General features: G+C 47.8%; 1 protein-coding gene and 1 long non-coding RNA gene across 5 annotated transcripts in view; one reads left to right on the top strand and one right to left on the bottom strand.

Moving 5' to 3' along the window:
* The first annotated feature begins 601 nt into the window (after positions 1–601).
* DUS3L (dihydrouridine synthase 3 like) lies at positions 602–16,051 on the top strand. Of its 4 annotated transcripts, none has more exons than XM_038384179.1 (13): positions 602–733; positions 4,882–5,188; positions 5,776–6,384; positions 7,487–7,528; positions 7,684–7,836; positions 8,041–8,157; positions 9,705–9,770; positions 9,860–9,970; positions 10,459–10,555; positions 12,284–12,359; positions 13,733–13,921; positions 14,040–14,168; positions 15,869–16,051. In XM_038384179.1, exons 1-13 carry the CDS (start codon positions 693–695, stop codon positions 15,939–15,941), a joined length of 2,010 nt encoding a protein of 669 aa, XP_038240107.1. In that variant the 5' UTR covers positions 602–692; the 3' UTR covers positions 15,942–16,051. The 4 variants fall into 4 exon arrangements, 2 of the variants coding, with proteins under 2 accessions (XP_038240107.1, XP_038240109.1); XR_005290251.2 differs by lacking the exons at positions 14,040–14,168; positions 15,869–16,051 and adding exons at positions 11,605–11,749; positions 13,384–13,448 and having other exon boundaries at positions 605–733; positions 13,733–13,791; XR_006277009.1 differs by lacking the exons at positions 14,040–14,168; positions 15,869–16,051 and adding an exon at positions 11,605–11,749 and having other exon boundaries at positions 605–733; positions 13,733–13,870.
* LOC122457477 overlaps positions 12,887–16,549 on the bottom strand; it is an 18,799-nt gene continuing 15,136 nt past the window's right edge. Inside the window, exon 2 of the long non-coding RNA XR_006277011.1 lies at positions 12,887–14,948. This is a non-coding gene — a long non-coding RNA (uncharacterized LOC122457477). The remainder of the gene's footprint in view (positions 14,949–16,549) is intronic.

The following is a 16,549-nucleotide window of genomic DNA, read 5'->3' as shown; positions in this document are numbered from 1 at the left end:
TAGGCATTATGTGTTCACGCTGTTCTCCCGCAACCATAAGGGCTGGACAACTTTTTTTTAACTGGAATGAAAGCAGCGTCTCCCAGGAGCACATGACTCCAGGGACCGGGGCCGTAAGAGAAACCCCAAATATCACCAGCCTCAGGACGGGCTCACACCAGCTGGCAGCACCGTGGGGCCTCCGTCGGCTCCAGGAGAGAGGAATGAAGTGCCCTTCCCTCGGGCAGAGGGGACCCTGCCTGCCAGTGCCTGGAGAACCCGCCAAATTACGGAGCCGGCATGGCCAGGGTGCAGCCCCAAACCGACGGTCACGAAGGGAGTTGGGGCAACACCCGGGGTGGGTGCCGCGCTGCCAGCAGCTGGAGCAATGCCCCAGGGTCACCCTCCCGTTGGCTGCTGGGCAGGCCCTTTGCCCCAGGCTCGCCCCTTGCTCCCAGCCCCTTAGCTTCGTCTGGGGGCTGCTGCAGCCTCTGCCCCCTGCCTGGGCCTGGAACTCGGACCCACCCCAGCCAGGCCATTCTAGCCTCCCCTATTAGCCGGGTTACATGGTATGACCTGCCCCCCCCCCATCCTAGACCACATGGTACGGTCCGTCGCCCTCGTTTCCTGCCTCTCGAGGAGGGAAGCGCCTCGCGCCCGCCGTCGTGGGTGGAGCCAGCGAGCGGGCCGGGCCCCGGGCGCTTCCCCGCGGCATGGAGGCGGCGGCAGCCGGCGTGGCGCCCATCCGAGCCCCGTGAGTACGGGCCGCCCCCGCCCCCGCCCGCGCGGCCAGGCCTCAGCGCCCGCCCCCGCTCCTGGGCCTCCCCTTTCCCCGCCCCCCGCCTCCCCTCGATCCCCTTCCCCGCCCCCCCTTCCCCTCCGGGACCCCCCCGCCTCCCCTCGATCCCCTTCCCCCGCCCCCCCTCCCTCCGGGACCCCCCCGCCTCCCCTCGATCCCCTTCCTCCGGGACCCCCCCGCCTCCCCTCGATCCCCTTCCCCCGCCCCCACCTCCCTCCGGGACCCCCCCGCCTCCCCTCGATCCCCTTCCCCGCCCCCCCTTCCTCCGGGACCCCCCCCCGACTCCCCTCGATCCCCTTCCTCCGGGACCCCCCCCCGACTCCCCTCGATCCCCTTCCTCAGGGACCCCCCCCGGGGTCCGCCCCCCCTTCCTCAGGGACCCCCCGCCTCCCTTCGATCCCCTTCCCCTGCCCCCCTTCCTCAGGGACCCCCCCGCCTCCCCTCGATCCCCTTCCCCCGCCTCCTCCGGGGCCCCCCCCGACTCCCCTCGATCCCCTTCCTCAGGGACCCCCCCCGGGGTCCGCCTCCCCTTCCCCCGCCCCCCCCTTCCTCAGGGACCCCCCGCCTCCCCTCGATCCCCTTCCCCCGCCCCCCCTTCCTCAGGGACCCCCCCGCCTCCCCTCGATCCCCTTCCCCCGCCTCCTCCGGGATCCCCCCGCCTCCCCTCGATCCCCTTCCCCCGCCTCCTCAGGGAACCTCCCCACCTCCCTTTCCCCTGCCTTCTCAGGGAGCCCCTCCCCGAGGTCCCCTTCCCCCCGCCTCCCCTTCCTCAGGGAACCCCCCCGGATCCCCTTCCCCCGCCTCGTCAGGGAACCTCCTCAGGGACCTGACCTCCCCTTCCCCTGCCTCCTCAGGGACCCCCGGGGTCCCCTTGCCCCACCTCCCCTTCCTCAGGGAACCCCCCCACCTCCCCTTGATCTCCTTCCCCTGCCTCCTCAGGGAACCCCCCCGCTCCGGGATCCCCTCCCTCAGGGACCCGACCTCCCCTTCCCCTGCCTCCTCAGGGAACCCCTCCGCCTCGATCCCCTTCCCTTGCCTCCTCAGGGACACCCCCTGATCCCTACACCTCCCCTTCCCCTGCCTCCTCAGGGAATCCCCCCAACCTCCCCAGGGTCCACTTCCCCCGGGGTCCTCCTCGATCCCCTTCCTCAGGGACCTCCCCGGGGTCCCCTTCCCAAGGGAACCCCCCGACCTCACCAGGGTCCCCCCTCCCCAGGGAACCCCCCAGAGACACCCCCCATTCCTAGCCCCTTCCTCCTCCTCCCCAACATCTATTTCCTGTGCTATCCCAGGAGCGCCCTGCCCCTCCCCCCCGCATCCACCTTCCCCCACTACCCCAGGAGCTACCTGCTCCCTTCATGCAAACTGGTTCTGGCCTTTGGGTGCCTGACGCGTGGTCGATGGAGCCCTCAGTGTGGCAGAAGTTGGGCGGCTTTGGGCCGGGTGCTCTGGGTTCCCAGGCCGGGGTGACTCACTTGGAAGACCGTATCGCTCACCTCGTCTGGAGGGGGCGGGGGAATCAGTTATTCGGTTACTTGGTACTTAAAATAAAAGAATCAGCAACAGAGGACCTGCCGCGTTGTTAAAATACCACAGTGCCTTTCTCCAGGCTGCCCTCATGACAAATGGCCCCTCGAGTCCCCATCCCACCACCCATCCTGTTTGACATTGTGGGTTGAGGTAGTGGCCATTCAACACCCAGCAAATATCAACAGGTGCCTTTGACAGAGACAGTATCCTAGTTTGCAGGAAGGCTCATAGAAGGTCTTGTAAACTACGGAGAGAGCGCAAATACGAGAGAACCGGGAAACGTTACTAGCCTTGTGACTGTTGCCCTGGATGAGTTAAGTTACTGTCCTCAGCTAACCAGTCAGTTAGTGGAACCTGTGAGAGACCACAGCAAGCTTTGCGAAGTTACGTGTTTAAAAGTCAGTACCTAAATAAAAGTGGCTAAATTTTCAGAGGTCATGAGTGCACACAATCATCATTGAAGTCTGCAAGAGCTGAAGATGCTTGGCACTTCGGAAAATCACACCACTTTTATTTAGGTGCCTAAATATGGATTTTTGGTCCACCCTTCTGTTTTAGGGTACCACCCTAAAGTATCCTCAAATGTTCGGTTTATAATTCTGCCCCACCTCCATTAAGCAATCAGTCTTTTGTCAGTCTTGTGAGTAAATTTTTCTATTAACAGTGTAGCCTAGAGGCCTCAGTCAAAGATTTGGGGTCCTTTTGTGCTATACAGTGTACGGACAGCCTCTGCCCCAGTAAGCTCATAATCAAGGATTATGACAAAACATAATAGGTGGAAGAAATGGACAAACTGGGAGAAGGAGGAGGAAGTATCGATAAAGGTGGCACATCTTGCATAAGTGGTCACTTATGACAAGTTTCACTGTATTTTGCAAAAAGAAAAGGAGTACTTGTGGCACCTTAGAGACTAACAAATTTATTAGAGCATAAGCTTTCGTGAGCTACAGCTCACTTCATCGGATGCTCACGAAAGCTTATGATTGATCTCTATAAATATATCAGAGGGATAAATATAGGAGAGGGAGAGGAATTATTTAAGCTCAGCACCAATGTGGACAAAAGAACAAATGGGTATAAACTGGCCACCAGGAAGTTTAGACTTGAAATCAGACGAAGGTTTTTAACCATCAGAGGAGTGAAGTTTTGGAATAGCCTTCCAAGGGAAGCAATGGGGGCAAAAGATCTATCTGGCTTTAAGATTCTACTCGATAAGTTTATGGAGGAGATGGTATGATGGGATAATGGGATTTTGGTAAGTAATTGATCTTTAAATATTCAGGGTAAATAGGCCATATCCCCTGAGATGGGATATTAGATGGATGGGATCTGAGTTACTATAGAAAATTCTTTCCTGGGTATCTGGCAGGTGAATCTTGCCCATATGCTCAGGGTTTAGCTGATTGCCATATTTGGGGTCGGGAAGGAATTTTCCTCCAGGGCAGATTGGAGAGGCCCTGGAGGTTTTTCGCCTTCCTCTGTAGCATGGGGCATGGTTGACTTGAGGGAGGCTTCTCTGCTCCTTGAAGTCTTTGAACCATGATTTAAGGACTTCAATAGCTCAGACATGGGTGAGGTTTTTCATAGGAGTGGGTGGGTGAGATTCTGTGGCCTGCGCTGTGCAGGAGGTCGGACTAGATGATCAGAATGGTCCCTTCTGACCTTAGTATCTATGAATCTTATGCTCTAATAAATTTGTTAGTCTCTAAAGTGCCACAAGTACTCCTTTTCTTTTTGCGAATACAGACCAACACGGCTGCTACTCTGAAACTGTATTTTGCTGCTCTCTGTAGAAGATGCTAGTAATAAAGGCCATCTGTTCTACTTACAAAGATGTCCATCATGCTTCCTCAGTTTTTCAATGGTAAAGACCTCTTTCCAACCCCAAAGATCTACCCATGGAGATGAGGAATACACTGTACATCAGGCCTCATCTTTAATGCAAAGAGTTCAGAACACATGCTACAGGCCACAGCCTGCATCACACTGGCTTAATCCAAGTGGCTTGGGAGCTGTTGTGTGTACAGATTCCATGCCCATACTGAACATGAGGCAAGCTATAAACTGCCCTATTTTTTTTAATATATGGCACACTTTGCTTACACGGCACAGTTGGGGATTCTCAGTGGAGCTATTTCCTTTGCCAGCTATCCCCCTATTCTGGTATTAGGGAAGAATACAGTGGAAGAGGGACCTGAGCTCTGTGGTACCTGATCTTCTGCTGGATCACCTGGCATCAGCAGTGCAAGTTAGAGTAGGACCCCTCCAACTGCCCACTGTGTCTTGTCATAGCCTCAGTGTGGTGGAGAACTGGGGCCCTAACTTGGTTTTCAATAACCTTGTAAGCCCAATGTCTGTAGAGCAGATGAAAAGACTAGCTCAAGAATGATCCTACTTCACATTTTGCTTTGTGGCATCCCTGTGGTCAGAAAAATTAATGCTGGTTTTAATTTCCTTTGTGTAGAATATGCTTCTTTCTGTCTGCCTGTTCTTTCATCAGTAAACTTTGCTGTCTAATGTAACACATGTCAAATGATCAGTCAGTTTAATGAGAGCACTCTCTTACTCTCTAGGTATCTCACCTCGAAAGAACAGTTCCATGCATATCTCAAAGCAGAAAGGGAATCCAGGAATCAGGAAAACAATCAACATGATGGGGAGGAAGATTCTAGTAGCAATGACCAGACAGAGCCTCCAGCAAAACGGATGAAGCTAGATGGTGGTGATCAAGTTAGGAAGCAAGGAAGCCAAGAGGAAGTTGTAAAAGAGGAGGAAAAGAAACCCCAGGAACGGAAGAGAGCCAGAGGACAGAATAAAAGTCGGCCATGTATGAAGCCAAATCACTATGAAAAAGATAGGTTGTGCCAGTCAGTAATCCAGGTAAGTGGTTGGCCTGCTATGGTTGGCAACTTCAGGTTCTTTAGATAAGAATCTCTTTAGCTGTAAAACACCTAGCATGCATTTGGATTCCTAATAATATGGCATGAATAAGCCATATACTTGCCTATGGAATGGATGTTACTTATTCTTAGATGGGAGTAATTCAGCTATAAAGCCTCAGAGAGCTTGCACTTTATTTAGACCCTGTCTAGTCTGGTGGTTTTTGTGCTGACACAATTCCTGCATCCCCCAGTGCAGATGCACTGCAAGAGGGTAATAAGGAATATGCACTAGTGCAACATATCCCCATAAGTCACTGGGGTCAGTTGTATGAGTGCAAGCCCCATTTTGCACTGATCCAGTGCGTCTAGATTAGCAGCTTGCATTGGTGAAGTTGCATTGATGTTTTACACTGATGCTAGTTTCTCTAAACTAAACAAGCGATCAGGAATGGTCAGAGTGTGTGTGTAACTGAAGTCCATGGAACTCTTCCTGGAAACAAAGCTGACACATACAGTAAAAATGAGCCCATTTACATAGAATGGTTGTTGGTGGTTTTACATTGAAAGTGTGTTTTGTCATTTAAGGAATGTGCAGAGAAGTGCTACTTTGGCTCACAGTGCCGCTTCCTGCATGATGTTGGGGAGTACATGGCTGTGAAGCCCTCAGACCTCGGGGATAGCTGCGTGCTCTTCAAGACCTTCGGAAAGTGCATTTATGGAGTCACATGCCGCTTTGCTAGGGCGCATCTGGGGGAGGACTACAGGAACATCATTAATGAGGACCTTGTAAAGCAGTGGGAGGGGAAACCACTGGTGAGAAACAGCCTCAGCAAAGAACTCCAGCAGCGACTGCGCAAAAAGAAAGTTTGCTTTGACAAATCCAGTAAGTACCTTAGTCACTTGGGCAAGCCCAGCAGCGCAGGCAATGTGGGAAACAAGGCAGCAGGCAACTCAACGGAGAAAAGGATGACAAACAGCACAGTATCCAAAGGGAATGTAGAGGGCATTGATGTCAAACCTCCTGGAGAGGGGGCACCAGAATGTGTCTCAGTGTCAGAGAAGAGAGGAGCTCCTGAATCAGTGGTCCTGCAGAATTCCTGCCTGGTGGATGCATCAAAGGATTCCACTCCCAAAACAACAGGCCTGGTGACAGATGAAGATATTATAAAACTGCGGCCCTGTGAGAAAAAAAGAGTAAGTGCTAAAGCTGAGGATGGGGTCCTATTCTGTGGGTACATGTGGTAGCGGGCAACAATCAGGTGGTTTTAAAGCTGCATTTGGAAAGCCTCAGCTAGGGTGACTGGCAATCTTGGCTGAGGTGAGTGTAATTGAGGTGCTGGTGAAGCACTCCTCGTGTACATGCCCTTAGTCCTTGGGTGGAGGAGAAGTATTTCTGGTTCTGCATTTAAACAAGAAAAAGGGTTTTAACTTGTTGGGTCATACTGCCGTGGAGGTTGGTATCTCAGACCCCCTAGTGAAGGGAGAGGCCGCAGTACACAGCTGTCTAATGATGCTGTCTACCGTGATTACAGAACTCCTAGGTCTCCCATCCGAGCCTTTGGTTTAAAATGTATTTCAGTGATTCTCTCTCTATAAACCAAGTAACCCCAATTATCCAGCCTGTGAGTCAGAAAACGGCTGCCATACATGCATCATATGTTGTTCTCCTGCTTATCCAAAACCCCTTTATCCACTTCCCCCAAGTTTTGTTCTCTAACATAGTTAGATAGTTAATGATTTGGATCTTTGAAAGTTGTGATGTTAATTGTCATTTTGTAATAAATGCTTTTCAGGTCCGCTGTTCAGAAAAACACATTGGTCTTGCTCGTGTGAAAACTACCTAGTAGTAGGTGGTGTTAGCGCTGCCTGATCTGAACTCACCTGGCAAATGCCTCAGGATCTTCAAGAGGAAATGTACCCAGAAAGGCTGTCAGGCTAAGAAAAAAAATCCTTCTTTTTCAGAAAAACCAGCTCCCTTCTCTTTCTTGTACCACCTGCCATTACTAAAATGTTTTCCCCATTTCTATAGCTCTTTTTCACTTCACTCAGCTAGGGCAATGCAAATAGATGGGTCAGTTTAATTTTCTAGTCCTCCTGCCCTAGCACAGTGCTGCAGTGTGGGGTTTCAAATGCTGCAGAGGAATGCTTAAATTTAAAAAAAAAAAATTTTCATGGAAACTAAAAGGAAACATGATCAATTCTGTAAAAGCCAAACTCCCAGAGCGTCTAACTGAAATTCCCCACTTGGCCTTCGCTATTTGAGCTCTAATATGCCTTTCCTATCTTTGTTTTCCAGTTGGATATCCAAGGCAAACTCTACCTGGCTCCCTTAACAACGGTAGGTAGAATAGTTCTAACAGAATTATTTTTTTTTCCACTTGTGAAAATTGGCTGTAAAACCACTTGGATGGGACAAGTTCCTCACATGAGTGGTGCAGGTCAAAAATGTTGCCAATATGTATGCTAACCCTCTCCGGTTGCTCTGGGTTTCAGTGTGGTAACCTCCCGTTCCGGAGAATATGCAAGCGTTTTGGAGCGGATGTCACCTGTGGCGAAATGGCTGTGTGCACAAACTTGCTCCAAGGCCAGTCATCTGAATGGGCTCTCTTGAAGCGGCACTACACAGAAGATCTCTTTGGAGTGCAGGTCCAGTATCATCACTTCAGCAAGGAGGGAATCTAGAAACAACTCATGAATTTCTTACTTGGGGGAAACATCACCCACTGGGTATCTGCAGGGAGTAACTTTCCCTGTGGGTGAACTGCCCTTGTGTCTTTGAGCTGAGACTTGGGCATTTCTTTTGGAGAGGTCCACTCATTTTGACTGAATTGGTTCTGTTTTCCCTTTCAGCTGGAGGGAGCATTTCCAGACACTATGACCAGGTGTGCAGAGCTTCTGAACCAGACCATTGAGATGGATTTTGTAGACATCAACGTTGGGTGCCCAATAGATCTGGTGTATAAGAAGGTAACATTTAACAATATCTTCCATCCCTTCACTGAGCAGGTGTCTTTCCTTTGCTTTGCTTCCCAATCCCTGGTCTGTTCACAACATAACTTAAATGTTGCCACTGCCTGTTCAGTCTAGATCATCATTTGTACACACAGAGTAACCTTCTCTATTCCAGGGCTTGTTTCAAATGACTTCATAGCAAATGTGTTCATCTTACAAATAATATGATGGCTTTTCTAACTGTCAGCACTGCAAACCCAGCCTGGGATCTGAAAGTCAAGCTTAGGTTTATTCTGAATCCTGCAGTATCTCAGCAACAAATCTTCTTCAACTGGAACCTAGGTCATAGAAAATAAGGGCAGAAGGGCCTGTTAGATCATCTAGTCTGCCCTCCTGTACCGTACAGGCCATGGAATTTCAACCAGTTACTCTTGTAGGGAACCCAGTAACTTGTGTTAACAATTAATACTAGTTAGTTCTTTGCTTGTGTGCAAGCCAGGCCGAAATGCAGCTCCTGCACTGCAGACCGAACACACTAGTGAGAGCTTATTTTGTCAGCAGCCACAGCCCTAAATTTTACACCAGGGGCAGATCTGTTGGAGAGGTGCAGTTTGTAGTGGGGCCTGTCTGATCATTGTCACAGTTTCAGGGTTAACTGCACCTTTGACACCCTTCCACCCCAGTTTTCCTCCAGGACTTCCACTTAGGTGACAGCTAGGAAGCCTGAAACCTTTTTCTCAGGTGGAGACGTGTGGCTCTTTTCCTCCAGACGGGTGTTCAGGCTTGCAGTCCCTCTGCACTTCACTGAGATTTCCCCAGCAAGTCTGTGGTTAGCCTTTCTCCTGGTGTTTCCACAGTGTATACCAGTTATCAGTCAGCTGTCACAAAGCAACCAACCTTTACAGAGCAAAAGACATTTATTCTTGGGGCAAAAGCATTACAGAGAAAACATATTTTAAAAAAAACAAAACACACAAGTAGTCCCTATCCACACCCTAAAAAGCTTACCAGAAGTCAGCCACCAGTCTTATGGCTCTTTGGGCATGGCAAAGTGTTTCTAACCCTTCCACAAGGCTGAGGACCCCTTGTGTGCAGAAGGTCCTGTCCATTTGCTGAATCCAAAAGGCGGCCCTGTGTCAGTTTGAACTCAACCTTTTTATACCAAAAGCCCTTTCTTTGTCTGTTGGTCTCTGGAAAATCCAGTATGTGTGAGCCACTTGCAGGGACGGTCCAACCTCTCTGGGGTTGTTTTAATTACTCGCCTTAATCACCCACCACTGTTTTTAGTTCCTGGAGGAACTGTGATAATGCTCCCACCCCAAGCGGCATACAATCTCTGGCCCACAAGAATACATAAACCATTCCTATAAGTCACACAGTATGGTCCCCCAAAGCTACAGCATGTAGTTGCTGTGTCTGTCAATCTTGACTGCACTTCAAGATGAAAGTGCAAATATTCTCCAGTTTATACAAATGAAAGGCAGCTGTCTGGTTAATTTCAGCAAGGTTCTTGGTTAGGTGAAAATACAAGGATCTCTGACTGTGCCTGTTTTATCCCATAGGGGGGTGGATGTGCCTTAATGAACCGTTCCAACAAGTTTGAACAGATAGTTAGAGGAATGAATTCGGTGAGTACCAGGCATCCCCTGGCTGAGAAGAACAAGCTTCCAAACAAAGCTGTTTTGTCTGGTTTAACTTTACTCCTCCCTCTCTGCAGGTACTCGATGTTCCTCTGACAGTGAAGATAAGGACTGGTGTGCAAGAAAAAGTCAACCTAGCTCATAAAGTAATCCCCAACATCCGGAAGTGGGGAGCTTCCATGGTCACGGTATGGGCCCCTTTCTGTGTTTGATGTCAAGAATTTGGCCAAAATCCATGATGCTTTGTCTGTCTGTCTGTCATTTAAGTGCATCTAGTCCAATAATCCTTTTGGTATTGACACTTGCGTGATGCATCAGGATAGAGGCATGAACCCAGCCATCTGTGCAAAGTTGTATTGTGAGAGGAGGAGATGCTACAAGGAGGGACACATTATCATTAATACCACTCTGGTCTCTGTCCACATTAATAATCCCTGTGGCTTCTTGCTCTAGCTTGCAAGCACTGACAACGTTATGTTTGTTCATGTCTTTTTGGTTTCTGCTAACCACTTCCCCTACTGTTCACTGCAGCAGTGACCTCTGCAGGATGCTTAGGTTCTGTGCTATCAATGCATTTCACTCGTATCCATTTTGAACTTGTTGCCTTTCTTGTAGCATCTCGCCCTAGCTGCTTTAGATACTTGGTGAGGTACTAATTGTAACTTCTTTCTGTTAGCTTCATGGCCGATCTAGAGAACAGCGTTACACAAAGGTTGCAGACTGGGAGTACATAGGGGAGTGTGCTAAATTAGCCAGCCCAATGCCTCTATTTGGTATGTTTCTTTCTGCTGATTTTATTTTTTTTAAGCTTTTAACGATTAGGTTATTTTAAAACAGCTTGTTTCTCTGAAATGTGATCGGTGTATGGTTAAAATATTACTGGTCCAATTAATGTAAGATCCATCCCCCCCCACAAACTTGCATCTCCTTCAGTGAGATTGTCTTCATTATTTGTTTGAGGGAAAGTTAACAGATGGGAGCACATTCAGTCGGGGGGTGGGGGGGAGAGTGAAGCAGAACTAATGACATCCCTAAAATGATGTCAGAGAGGTGATCGATCGGCTGTCACCAATACTGGTTGGCCACTTAGCTTAAAGTGCAGTTCTGATCTGAAAAATTACCCAACAGTTCTACTGTGGTGTAACTCCATTCAGGTCAATGAACTGACAGATGAATCTCCTCCACGGTCCCCTGGTGTGTTCCAAGTCTCATGGACCATTAAATTCCTGTTAGCGTTGTGGAGCCACGAGGGCTTGGGCAGAGGGAGCTGTAGTTCATTCCTGTTCATAAATAGTCAGTTGAATTATTGTCTCACACAATTCTGTCCTCATGCTTCTGAAACCCCAGGGCAAGATAATACAGTTGCACAGGTGTAAGAGCTGAATTTGAAAGTTAGTGATGGTAGAATTTGACCTGTACTTTTTTTTTTTTTTTAAACACACACACACGTGTGCATGTCAGTCACCACCACTCGGGTCTGAGAAACACGGCAAATAGCGCTGCAGCAGTGAAGGGCATTCTTCTCTGCCGCCCCCTCCCCCCCCCCCCAAGACCGTGCAGTGAGGGTCTGATAGGAGGGGAGCCATAGTGATTTTCCATGGCTTGGGGCGCTGTTGGATTCACCGCCCAAGCCACAGGCTGTGTACTACACTTTTACTGCCCCATGTGGACCTTGCTGGACTATGTTAACATGCTCTAGGTATTTAGAGCTAGCCAGCAGGATTCATGCAGGGCGGTCAGAGTGCAACACAGCCTGGGGCTTGGGCAGTGAATCCAGCGCCCCGAGCCCTACTAACAATCACCGTGGCTTGCTTCCTCTCAGAGCCTCACTGCTCAGTCTGTGGAGGAAGAGAAGCCAGAGGGGCAGGAGGAGGCAATGACAGAAGAGAGGGAACATACCAGAGGAAGGAGAAGAGAAGAGAAGGAGGATCATCCAGGAAGGAGGTTCAGGCCCAGCACTGGCCAAGGTAATTAAGGGCCCTAGGAAGCATAGGAGGGCAGCTTTCCTAGGGTTGAGCCTCTCCTTCTCCCTGTTTGAGGATGGGGGTTAGGGGGTCCTTGCCCTCCCCTCGGCCATAGACAGTAAGGAGAGGAGGAAGAGTTCCCGGTTTCTGCCGGGGGGCAGGGAAGGTCCTGGTTTCTGCAGGGAGATCAGAGGTCGGGGAAGAGGTCCAAGAAACCTCCCTAATTGTTTTTTAAAAAAAAAAAAAAAAAAAAAAAATTCTAAAATGTCTCAAAGGAAGCTTGGCATCTCTGAATTGTTGGGCAGTGATGCACAAGGCAAAAAGGCTATCGTGACCCTCAGGTCCCAGGTTGAATTTTCAAGATTTGGCAGGTAGGAGGAGGGAAAAAACACACACCCCACACAACACATCCTTCGGTAAAGGGAATAAATTGAATCACTTTTCAGAGTATAAGGGCACTTTTGAGTTTCATCCTGTGCCATTTCATTTTGACCTGATCTTGTGCGCCACTCTAGCCTCTCTCACTCTCTCACACAGGAAATGGAGATATCTTGTCCTATGAAGATGCTAATCGAGCCATGCAGACTGGCGTTTCAGGAATTATGATTGCAAGGTAAGTGGCCGCCTTTCCTACTTACTTTTTGTTTGTGAGCTATATTGGAAACAACAAATAAAAAAAAAAAAGCCAGTGCTGACAAGGGTTTCCTCCTTGGCAAGGCTGTTCTTGGAGGCTTGTTATAGTGTATCTGGTATAAGATAGTGCTGTAGCTTTCAACTCCATCTATTTGCTACTTCTGGTGTAGCCTTTAAAGGAGGTGCCATCAGTTTACAGAGAGCTGGAAAGTCTCACACTGGATTGAGGTACAAGAAGCGCATAGTATTGCAAATGATTTGCAGCCAAACCAGACTCTTGTGCACGTGATTTGGGTGACACTCCTGTTTAATCTTTGGGGTACAAGCTGGTGCCGATAGGGTTGGCAGAACTCTTAATCAGCTAGCAGGTTGAAAAAACAAAAGTCTCTTTAGATCCAAAGCTTCAGCCTCAATCTTTTTGATGCATCAATAGAGATTAAACTGGTTCTAACATTGGACAGCACAGCACAAGTGATTTTGGGGTCCTGGGGCCTTTTTTTTCCTCCCCTAATCCCTGATCAGTTTGGACCACTGGGCCCTCTCTAATCTGTTTGAGAATTGACCCTGTCCCCGCTTCAGAAGCTACTTCCAATTTCATTTCTCAGATCCCAGCCTTAGAGTAATCCTGATGATTAACCTTATGTTTGCTCTGCCTGGGCTCTTGTGGTTAAAGAACAGACCTGAGTAGGGAATAAAACCTTGATCTAGTTCTCGGCATCTGCTTCCTGTGTGACATTAGCTCAATCAACCTCTCTGGGTGGAATTTTCTAAGGTGTAAGGGATTTAGAAGCAGCCTTCCTAATACCTTTCATCCCTCAGGCATGTAATATTTGTATTGGTCAATTTAAAAATACTCACACCTCCTGTTATCCCTGAAGTTAACTAGATGCTGGTACATGATTGCTTCATGTTCGGTCTTAGCTCTAGGCAGGCTCCTGGAGTATAAATAAATAGGGCAAAGGGGAAAACTAGTAGTTGGGGCTTAGTTATTCCCTCATTTGCAGGGGTGCAGTATCCAGGGAAATCAATGGCGGTTGATCATGCAAGAGGACAGAATTAAGCCCTAAAGGTAGGTCAAAGTGAAAGCCAGCAGATTCCCTGAAAAGATTGGATTGTCTTGTTTGTGGTCAGATCCTCCTGCCAGAGCTGTGTTTGTAGGAGGCTTTAACTAGAAAATGAAATGCACTCTTCCTGTGCCCACTGGGAGATAACTCAGTAAAAACAAATGTTGTCTGGCCGGAGTCATCCCATGTCTCACATATGGAAGTCTGTAGCTAAACTTCAGTTTTATAGCTGGACAAACTTTTTGGTTATAACCATTTTCCTTTCTGATCCGATCTTGTCTGACCACAGAGGAGCATTGATCAAACCTTGGATTTTCACTGAAATTAAAGAACAGCGACACTGGGACATCTCTTCCACTGAAAGATTAGATATTCTCAAAGACTTCACCAATTATGGCCTCGAACACTGGGGTTCCGATACTCAGGGGGTGGAGAAAACCAGGAAGTTCATGCTGGAATGGCTGTCCTTTTTGTGCAGGTAACTTGCTTTCTCAATGTCTTTGGAGAGAGAGCTTTTTCTTGCTGGGTCTCTGCCTCTACTGTAATATTTTGTAAAATAAAATTCAGTGACATTTAATATGTATTTGCATTGCAAGGTATATTCCAGCTGGCTTATTGGAGTACCTACCTCAGAAAATCAATGAGCGGCCTCCTTACTACATGGGGAGAGACTATCTGGAGACCTTAATGGCAAGCCAAAATGTGGACGACTGGATTAAAATAAGGTAAATGGCGAACAGTTGTCACAAAATAGACAGTTGGTCATAGTGATTTCATCCTGCAACCCAATATTTAAATACCAGATGATGCACAATCCTACTGGCATGGAAGGATCATGGGAACTTCGTGTTATAGTTTATTCTGCCTTCTCTGCCCACCTCCCAACTCAACATGAGACTTCTGTAGGTTTGGTTAGGATCATGGTCTACTTCCCCAACACAGTAAGACTGATCAGAATGGTGCAATACCCTCATTTCAGCAGGTTTTTGGTTAAGCCTTGTATTGCCATATTACTCTCTCCTTGTTTGTATGTGCCCACAAGTGCCTCTATTGTGATAAGTCTTATCTGAGATGCTAATATAAACCCAGAAGAATTGATAGTGCGCTTCCTAGACAATGATTTGAAGGTTGTTACCAAGGAGGAAAACTAATGTGATTTTTCAAGATTACTGACTGCACAGTTTCCAGTATATTATCTGTCTTGCAGTAGCATGTAGGAACCCCAGTCATGGGCCAGCACCCCTTGTGCTAGGTGCTATACAAAACAGAACCCAGAACAGAAGACTGGAAGCTCTTTGGGGCAGGGGCAATCTAAGTAATTCCACAGCTTGGGGAGTTGCTGGACTTTCCCCTGTCCAATCCCCTGCAGGTTTCCAGAATTAATGTTACAGACTGAGACTTTTCTTGCATCCAAAAGTCTGACACTGCTTGAAATATGATTCTGCAGACTTTAGGCCCCAACTGAAATCGCATTCCGAGAGTGTAGCCAGCAGCTGTGTCCCATCCTGTGGAAACAGAAAAGCAGCAAAAATGGAGCATGGCTGCAGCTTTTTTTGCGGGAGGGAGCCTAATCTGTGTTTTTAGTAATGGAAACAGCTGCCTACAACCAACCAAGTTACTAGAACTTCTGTATGTTTCAGCCAAGTTTTGTAAATGCCATTTTCTGAGCAGAACCTTGCAGCTTCAGTATCCAGTTAGCTCCTTTGTGCTATACTGTTCACTGGAAGTATGAAAACATTTAAATGTTATTTTAAGTCTCTTTGCACTTTAAATATTTGTTACCCTCAATGTAAAAAAGAGAGCAGTAGTACTAGCCTGCTTCCAGAAATGTGGTTATAATGTATACAATGTCTGCTCTGCATTCAGGTAGCTTTATATTCATGCCAAAGGTCTATAGTCTGGTGGTAGATAGTTGCTCGTTCTACTGGATTTCACTGCCTACATGTCTGTGGAAAAATGATACTGCATTAACAAAACAGTGGGGTCTTAGGAATTTTGGTTGTAAATAGTTTATATACAAAACAAACCCTAATATTCCTTAATGTGAACTTTTAGTACTTAAATATATCATGAGTTCTGTACTATTGATAATCCAGATCCTCAACTCCATTGAAGTCATTGGGGCTACACAGATTTACACCAGCTATGTCATGTTACACCAACTGAGGGATCTGGCTGTTAAACTGTTGGTGCTCATGTTAAGTAGAAAGAGAGGTGGGATGGGGAGAGTCAAGATACAAATTCAACTTAGTGAGAATAAGGCACCTGAAAGTCAGTGGGAGTTACGCACCTAAATTGAAAATCTACCCCTTGGTCTCCATTACAAAGAGCACAGCCTACCAGTGTGTATGTTGCATGGTTGGGTGTCTGTCTGAGGTATTGTCAGAATCTGAATGTATTTGAATACAAATCTGTTTTGTTGCAGTGAGATGCTTTTGGGGCCTGTACCTGCAAACTTTACCTTCCTGCCTAAACACAAAGCAAATTCTTACAGATAAGACTGATTGGAAGAGTCCTTAAACAGGCACAGTGAGATGGCAATAGCAACATGGATTATCTGCCTTGGGCTACTGGGAATTAAATAAAATTTATGGTTTTTTACTATCTAGTTAATGTTTGTCATTACATGATCAGATAACTGGACAAGTGTCACAACTCAGCCTGTTCTGGCTGAGAGAGCTGCTCATCTTCCATCTGAGGATCTCTCTAGCTACAATACTTCTGTGGTCATCATTACCCATTAGTTTGTGAAGTTCTCAATCTTAAATGTATTTAGCTCCCAGGAGGGGGGGTAGTTTTTATTCCCTTTTATAGGTGGGAGAAACTGAGACAGAGCTGCCAAATGGCTTGCCCAGGTTGTCACAGGAAATCCATGGCAGAACCTAGATCTCTCTGGCCCAAAGCTAGTGCCCTAACCATTGGGCCATCATCTGTGTAATTTTGCATCTTTTCTGAAGCCTTCATGGCCTTTGGTGCAAAAAAAAAAAAAAAAATAAAGTGCTTGGTGGTCAGTGGCTTGCCTCACTTCACCCTGTGAGCTTTCTTACATTTGCACATTGTACATCTTGTGTAGGTGCTTCTGTAGCAGGGGTTGATAAAGACCTTG

Source organism: Dermochelys coriacea, chromosome 25 (assembly GCF_009764565.3).
Source record: "Dermochelys coriacea isolate rDerCor1 chromosome 25, rDerCor1.pri.v4, whole genome shotgun sequence".
NCBI lineage: Eukaryota > Metazoa > Chordata > Testudines > Dermochelyidae > Dermochelys > Dermochelys coriacea.
Note: the sequence above shows the minus strand (reverse complement) of the source record. Positions and strands in the feature narration are given on the sequence as shown.